Source organism: Phalangium opilio, unplaced genomic scaffold (assembly GCF_054372755.1).
Source record: "Phalangium opilio isolate 3A_F unplaced genomic scaffold, DU_Popi_V2 ptg000037l_1, whole genome shotgun sequence".
Taxonomy (NCBI): Eukaryota; Metazoa; Arthropoda; class Arachnida; order Opiliones; family Phalangiidae; genus Phalangium; species Phalangium opilio.
The window spans coordinates 6,004,959-6,013,169 of NW_028324160.1; the positions used below are offsets into that span (position 1 = coordinate 6,004,959).

At 37.4% G+C, this 8,211-nt stretch overlaps 1 protein-coding gene across 1 annotated transcript; it reads left to right on the forward strand.

Moving 5' to 3' along the window:
* The first annotated feature begins 201 nt into the window (after nucleotides 1–201).
* On the forward strand, nucleotides 202–2,397 carry LOC149683494 (uncharacterized). The gene is made up of 8 exons (XM_089871247.1): nucleotides 202–765; nucleotides 827–953; nucleotides 1,041–1,186; nucleotides 1,251–1,395; nucleotides 1,479–1,559; nucleotides 1,630–1,729; nucleotides 1,802–2,020; nucleotides 2,088–2,397. Exons 1-8 carry the CDS (start codon nucleotides 753–755, stop codon nucleotides 2,244–2,246), a joined length of 990 nt encoding a protein of 329 aa, XP_089727373.1. The 5' UTR covers nucleotides 202–752; the 3' UTR covers nucleotides 2,247–2,397.
* Nucleotides 2,398–8,211: the final 5,814 nt, after the last annotated feature.

Sequence of the window (8,211 nt, forward strand, 5' to 3'; positions counted from 1 at the left end):
ACGCCTGATAAGTACGGTACGATGTGGCTACTATTACGAGCCCTTGGGTCGTCTTGTTTCTTTTAAGGGGCAAGACCACTGAAGACGAAACAAAATGGCTAGTTTTAGTTCGAGTCCAGTGTTCAAATTACGGATAAACTTTTAGCCACTTATAGTTCAAGCCATCTCATAGCAATTAAAATATTTTTAATTATTTTTAAAGGTTACGTCGGCGCCGTTTATTACCGATCTGGAACGCTAGATGGCGCCAGGAGAAGACAGTGTTGTATAGGATTTCCAAAAAAGTCCATACCCCACGATTGGCTGAATTATATGACGTCATACAAAGACCCTATTCTGGACTGTCCAATACAATATCAATCATGGCTTGCTAGAACCCGCGCGTAGGGCGTCCGTTTAGGGTATATTGTCGCGTCTTTTTCTTTCAGGATTCGGTTTCATCCGGTTTTCGCAACGGTTTTCTAAGTTTGAAATTCATTCTAACTTTGCTGTCGTAGAGAGCTGTACTAGACTAGTTTGTTACGATTTGAATATAAAGTTGACACGAATTTGTTGCTGTTTTTATAATTTTTTGTTACATTTATTATAATTTTCATAACATAATTTAAGAATTAATAGTACTAGTAACTGAAATATTAGAAAATATTTTGTAGTTTAGGAAAATATCACAGTGAGTGAAACGTTTGTTTTGACCAAGGCTTAGGAAACTTTCAAATTTTGGCTTTGGAAATTCATTTATAAGTAAAAATACTATGGCGACTAAAGGTAAAAAATTTAACTAAACCAATTACTGTCTGACAAATTAGAAATCCATTATGTTTTGCAGAACCTATCCATAGAATTAAGCTTAGTAAAGCAGTTTTTGAAAGATGGACAACGGAGAAGAATCGGTGGGGTATGGGAATAGGATCACAAAATGATAAATTTGTGACATTCCTGCTTGACAAACTGCAGTAAGTTTTTGAGGCCCCCAACCCTCTTTTTCACAGTAATTATTATGCTGTTGGCTAATATATATTTATATGTTTATTGAAAACAAGCCAGGGGGAAATGTGTCATAAATGGACCCAAAGTGTGTTTGATACCACTGAGAAAATTACTCAAACTGACCCCATTACCACATTTGAGATGATGACATCTCCAGGGTTTCCTCCTCAAAGACATTATCGGCGTGTGACACCAAAAGGTAGATATTCAATGCTTTATTCACCTAACTAAGCCCGGGAGTTTATTTTTTCTTTTATTTGCAGATAAACCAGAGACTCCTACCTATAAGAGCCTAGGTTTGGCTATGGAGTCACCATTGGCTAATACGCCTGTTAAAAGAACTCCAACAAAACGGGCTAAACGTACCTTATTTGAAGTGGAAATGGAAGAGGAGGAAGAGCTTGAAAAGTAAACATGCCCTTTTCATTTGTGTTAAACTTAAAACAATCCTACAGTCTTGGTTCTTTCTAATTTGGGCAACCTTAATTCAGGGAGGAAGATGTAGATGAAATGGAAAGAGACGCTGATGAAGTAGAGCAGGAGGCATTGGGAGACGAACTTGAAAATCTAGAGTAATAATTTTTGGAATATTGTTTAATTAATTTGTTAGAAATTTCCCTAAATCTCCACAAACACTTATAGTAATGAAGGAGAATGTGATGATCTCAATTTTGAAAATGATTTTACGGAAGATGACGATAAAGATGCTGATTATGAAGAATTAATAATTGAGTACAATGAAGTAAGTTCTCCCACTTTAATTCTTCAATCTTCTTATAATTTCAAATTAATACTTATATGTTACTCTTTTTAGCCTGTGCCGCAAAAACCTAAACATCTAACGGCTGAAGAAATAATAAGGGAACCTATGTGTTTTGTGTTTACTGCTTTTCTGACATCTCTTGTTCAAAAAGCTTTTGGAACAAAGTGCCAATATTGCAAATCAGCCATCACCTACAAAGTTCATAGGCGAGCTACCGCCTTCATTTATACGTGGAATTGTTGCGAAGGATCAGGTGGAAAACATGCAAAGGTAATTAGTAGATTTCCATTGTTTTCTTTCAATCACAAATGCCTAAGGTATATCTCAACTCTTATAGGGCAAATGGGAAAGCCAACCGAATTTTCACGGCCTCTATGCTGGAAATTTATCACTTGCAAGTTCTATAGTTCTCTCTGGTAACCAGTACGGAAAAGTGGCGTTATTGATGCAACATTCCAATGTACATTTTTTTGGAAAAGACACCTTTTTCAGGTAATTCAGTCTTTTTCTTTATGGTGCTGGGACCCCATTCTGTAACGTCCATTCAGAGAAGCTACTCTGTTAGAACCCTATCCTATTATAAGGAGAGAAATACTCCATAGAGTACTTTCATTTTGCCTATATACAGAATTTTCAAATTAATATTTTTCATCATGCCTACAAACATATCCCTAGTAAAGATTCTGGCCAAAAACAATTCTTCCCTTTTTTTATTATGATCTACATCCTGTCACAGCCCTCCTCCTCTTTTGCTGTTTATAGTTTTGAAGAGAATTGCAAAATAAGCGTCCTTCCAAATAGAAATTTCAATTTTCTTTTATAGTTTTTCGTAAATTTTTAAAAACAATGGCTTACGCCCACGTTTCCGTTTTTCTAGTGGGTATCAATGTACCGCAGGGTTTGTACACGACCTGGAAAAGTGTGGGAAATTGAAAATAGGCCTAAAAAGTCAGGGGAAAATATTTTTGTATTAAAAGTCAGGTAATAGTCAGGGAAAAATATTTTTGAAGTAAAAGTCAGGTAATAGTGAGGGGAAATTGGAAGTAGTAATGGATAGGCGGGTACACTAGCCATACAGTAACCTCAAAATCGCTGTAGGCTGCAGGCAATTTCACACGTATTTGAAACTAAGGTCTAGAGTAGGCCTGTGCGGGTAGTGATTTTTGGGTTTCAGGTCGGGTACGGGTAGTTGAAAAAACTTCCAATCGGGTATCGGGTCAATTAGGCCTAGCTAAACTACCATTAGTCGGGTGCTTTTCGGGTAGCAAAAAATCATATCGGGTACTTATCGGGATGAAATACTTTTTTTTGTGAAAAAAATAAGTGTCATGAAAGACTTGGATACCATTATGGCGAAAAGTACAAAAATAAGACGCTAAAGGTGGAATTCATAAACGTCGGACGCAGCGCAATTTAGTACAGGCAAAAGCAGGGCGTCGTGCGCAAAAGGCGGAAGTTTGCGCACGACGCCCTGCCTTTGCCTGTACTAAATTGCGCTGCGTCCGACGTTTATGAATTCCACCTTTAAGCTATTAGCGAGGATTGAAATAATGAATAATACTGAGCATTGTGGAAAAGTTTACTCAAACTTAAGTTCTTCTAAGTTCAAGAAACTTTGCCAAACCAATACCCGATTGTCCTAAGCCTTGTCACGGGTAATGAGCGGGAAAATTTAAATATTCGAATAATTTCGGGTATTAAGAAATTAAGTTTTCGGGTATCGGGTCGGGTACCCGACCCGATACCCGACCGGGTAATTTTCGGGTACCGGGTACTCGCACAGGCCTAGTCTAGAGTTCCTGCACTGGAGCTAAAAAAACTGGGGGATATTTTCCTGAAGATCCTGAAGTTTTTAGTCTCTTGACAGCACGTACCAAGCTGCTACGTCACATAGAGACGTGGGTTTGCGCTTGCTGAGAACCCATGTTGTAACAGAGTATATACAAAATAAGCTGTCGTCCGAGATAGGGAGTTGCCTATCCTGTAGAGTGAAAAGAATTTCCTCACGCGCATTCTTTATCCATGGTAATAGTTTCAAAAAGAGGGCTAAAAAAATTGGGAATTGAATTTTTGTCAAAAGGAGCCTTTTTATATGAACTCCTTCGGTGGAAGGGTAAGAACACCCTTCGTCTCTACTCCCCCCCCCTGCAAAATATTCTTTTCGCGGGAGGGATGAACAACCTTCGGCCCTGCTTTCCTCCCCCAGCAACATAGGGATTTTATGTAAAGGCCAATTTCAAAAAAGGACAGGCAGACTAAGCCCCCCCCCCTCATCATTTTTTGACAGCCACGCTTTTGATGGAATCTGATGGGGTACAACTTCAATATTTTTGGTCTCAGGCTCTAAACCCAGTGACACACTGAGACATTTCGTGAATTTCAAGGTCGTCCGCCAAACACCAATGTATCTCTTGTGTGTAAAATTTATATGCTATTGGCTTGAAAGGCCAAATTTTCAGTCTGCAAGTGGCTTTACTAATTTATAGCGTATATTTATTTAGACTGTATTAACTTATATGATTAAAAAGGCCTAATTTAAATGAAATAGTATAATTTTAATTGCAACTAGCCTTTTTTAATCATATACATATTATAAAAAAACCGTTTCTACAATTGGAAAAAACCTGATATATACTACATCGTTGATTTTGGGTCGCCACTCACTGTTCTTGTCACGGCTTCTAAGGGACAGATATTATTTATTCTAACCGTTTCATATAACACCACCATTTATTAAAGCGGTAATATTACGTCATGACAATTAATTTCACATGTCACAGCTAAAAACTGTCGATTCTTATCAGGGGCGTCAACTTCATTATCTTAACACATTTTCTTTACTTTTTATTTCGGCTGACATTTTTACCATAACTTCGTTGTTATGGCAAAAATTATTTATTTTTAGCTTCAAAAAATGTCAGCCGAAATAAAAAAGTAAAGAAAATGTGTTAAGATAATGAAGTTGACGCCCCTGATAAGAATCGACAGTTTTTAGCTGTGACATGTGAAATTAATTGTCATGACGTAATATTACCGCTTTAATAAATGGTGGTGTTATATGAAACGGTTAGAATAAATAATATCTGTCCCTTAGAAGCCGTGACAAGAACAGTGAGTGGCGACCCAAAATCAACGATGTAGTATATATCAGGTTTTTTCCAATTGTAGAAACGGTTTTTTTATAATATGTATATGATTACAAGATGGCCCCGGCCAGATTACACTTTTTACCGCCCTCTAGTGACTAGAATTAGTATTACTATATTCATCATAAAATGACCCCGGCTAATTTATAATTTTCGGTTATCTTTTCACTGTTTATAAAATAGCATTCCTATTAGAATGAAACAAACTGTGCAAAATCTCGCAAATACAACACCTGTATCATTATTTTGCACATTAAACTTATTTATTTATTTAAAATCAATCTAGTAAGAATTTGCTTTACAGTTTAATTAAATAAGTAACTAACAAATTTCTGTCCTATGAGTGAAGTGGAACCTAATATTTGTAGGATAATATATATGACTGGGAGCCAAAATTATTCAATGATTGCACGCTTATTCCAATATACAACCATAGCGTAGAATTAGCCCCCAGTCATGTTGTCTTGAAATAGGGTACCATCCTAATAGAAAAACCTGTCTAATGATTAAGAAGTATGCATCAGCAGATTTCTTTAACAAAATTGTTAGATTAACTGCTTACTAATTCAAATTAAACTGGAATATCAGTAGTTTTCTTGTTTCGAAATGCTTCCCTCGTTGGGGGGCCTTGACTCCTCTATTTGTGCATGAACGCTTTAGAAATCCAGCGTTCATGATTTGTGAAAAAATCATTTGCAGTGTTGGCTATCTTACAACCTACTGTTGATCAGGTTGTTTAAACTTACTGTTTATGTTGTAGTTTAATCCGGAACGTTGTTATCTAGTAGTTCGATCAAGCGTTGATGTAGAAGCATATTAGCAGATCTCTTTTTCTAGGACCTGATGAAGCTTAAATGGTAGTCTTTCTCAAGGTTCCCAAGCCTTATATATGGGTGTCTTTCTCAAGGATCCCAAGCCTTATTTGGGTGTCTTTCTCAAGGATCCCAAGCCTTATTTGGGTGTCTTTCTCAAGGATCCCAAGCCTTATTTGGGTGTCTTTCTCAAAAATCCCAAGCCTTATATGGGTGTTTTTCTCAAGGATCCCAAGCCTTATATGGGTGTCTTTCTCAAGGATCCCAAGCCTTATATGGGTGTCTTTCTCAAGGATCCCAAGCCTTATATTGGTGTCTTTCTCAAAGATCCCAAGCCATATATATGGGTGTCTTTCTCAAGGATCCGAAGCCATATATATGGGTGTCTTTCTCAAGGATCCGAAGCCATATAAATGGGTGTCTTTCTCAAGGATCCGAAACCATATATATGGGCGTCTTTCTCAAAGATCTTAAGCCACATATATATGGGCGTCTTTCTCATAGATCCCAAGCCATATATATGGGTGTCTTTCTCAAGGATCCCAAGTTAACCATTTAACTTGTCGTTGCAGTTTCATCTGCATACGGCAGATCAAGTTGTTCAAACTTAACTACGGTTGATTTATTAGCATGTATGTGGACTTCTTTTAAAGAATCCCAAATCTATTATGGGTGTCTTTCTCAAGGATCCCAAGCCTTATATGGGTGTCTTTCTCAAGGATCCCAAGCCTTATATGGGTGTCTTTCTCAAGGATCCCAAGCCTTATATTGGTGTCTTTCTCAAAGATCCCAAGCCATATATATGGGGGTTTTTCTCAAAGATCCCAAGCCATATATATGGGTGTCTTTCTCAAGGATCCGAAGCCATATATATGGGCGTCTTTCTCAAAGATTTTAAGCCACATATATATGGGCGTCTTTCTCATAGATCTTAAGCCACATATATATGGGCGTCTTTCTCATAGATCCCAAGCCATATATATGGGTGTCTTTCTCAAGGATCCCAAGTTAACCATTTAACTTGTCGTTGCAGTTTCATCTGCATACGGCAGATCAAGTTGTTCAAACTTAACTACGGTTGATTTATTAGCATGTATGTGGACTTCTTTTAAAGAATCCCAAATCTATTATGGGTGTCTTTCTCAAGGATCCCAAGCCCACCATTGACTTTGTAGTTGTGAATTCATTTGGATAGCATAGATCTTGAAGTTTCTTCTAAAAAATGTGTTGGACTGTTAATCTTGTAGTTTGACCCATATCACTGATGATCATGTAGTTTCATCAAGATGACTATTGACCTTGTAGTTTCATCAAGATCACTGTTGACCTTATAGTTTCAACAAGATCAGTGTTGACTTTGTAGTTTCATCAAGATTACTGTTGAACTTGTAGTTTCATCAAGATTACTGTTGACCTTGTAGTTTCATCAGATCATATTCTTTCATGTCATAGCTTCTGGGTTATTTCAAATGTAAACATATTCCTTTATGATAAGAATAGTAACATTCTCGATAACTAGCGCTGAAAAGGGTGGAAAATTTTTCATCAGCAAATGCCAAATCAAGTTGAGTACCACCATCAGTTGATTGCTTCAAGCTGAGACCTTGTAAAAGTTGAAACCCATTATCAGAGAAGAAATCAACTAGTTTCTGAGATTCAAGAGACGATGTCTCAAGAAGGTTAATGTTGAAGTCGCCAACAATGACGCTGGGAATATCTTCATCATAATAGTCCGCCACACATTTTCCAATACCATATATTATGTCTCGAATGTTGCAATGTGGTGAACAGTAAAGTGCTAGGACAGAAAGGCATAAATCGCCTAACATTCCAGAAAACCACAAGCATTCAATATGACAGGTTCTTGACGGTTCGGCAGTGTACCGACGGATCCTGGTGTGAGTTACATTTTCTTTGATGTAAGCTGATACTCCATATGGTTTTCGTCGAGACTCAAGAGGAAGTCGAATACCATTTAGCTCAGAAAATCCAGGGATTTTAAAATTGTCAGCCTCTTTGGCCCAGGTTTCCACTAGAAATACCATATCTGATTCCATTATTTTGAGATCTGAGATGACATCCGGTAAATGGCAATTTAAAGACTGTACGTTATGTACATAAATAGATATTCTTTTATCCAAAATAGATAGAATCAATGGACAATCTTTTCGAAGTCGCTCCATCTCTAAGGCAACAGCGTCTTTACTTTTAACCACTGGTTTAGGCGCTGTGAACTTTCCCACGATGAACAAACCGTTTGAAGTTTTGGCTCTACTACAGGCAACGTATAATTGAGACCTTTTAATACTTCTCTTTTGACCGAGATGAACAACTACTTCGGAGTATGTGTCTCCTTGACTCTTGTGTACCGTAATAGCTTCGGCAATTACTAGAGGATACTGCTTTCTTGATACGTAGATGTTTTTCTGTCCTGATCGTCTGGTGAAACTTCTAACGATCTTCTCAATAGGCGTCCATAATTCGTTAATGTTATTGGCTGCCA

Bases quoted from the DNA above. Each gene is read 5' to 3' on its own strand.
- LOC149683494 (XM_089871247.1), top strand. The intron at 1,187-1,250 runs GTAGATATTCAA...TTTTATTTGCAG, and splicing joins TCGGCGTGTGACACCAAAAG to ATAAACCAGAGACTCCTACC. The intron at 1,730-1,801 runs GTAAGTTCTCCC...TACTCTTTTTAG, and splicing joins TAATAATTGAGTACAATGAA to CCTGTGCCGCAAAAACCTAA.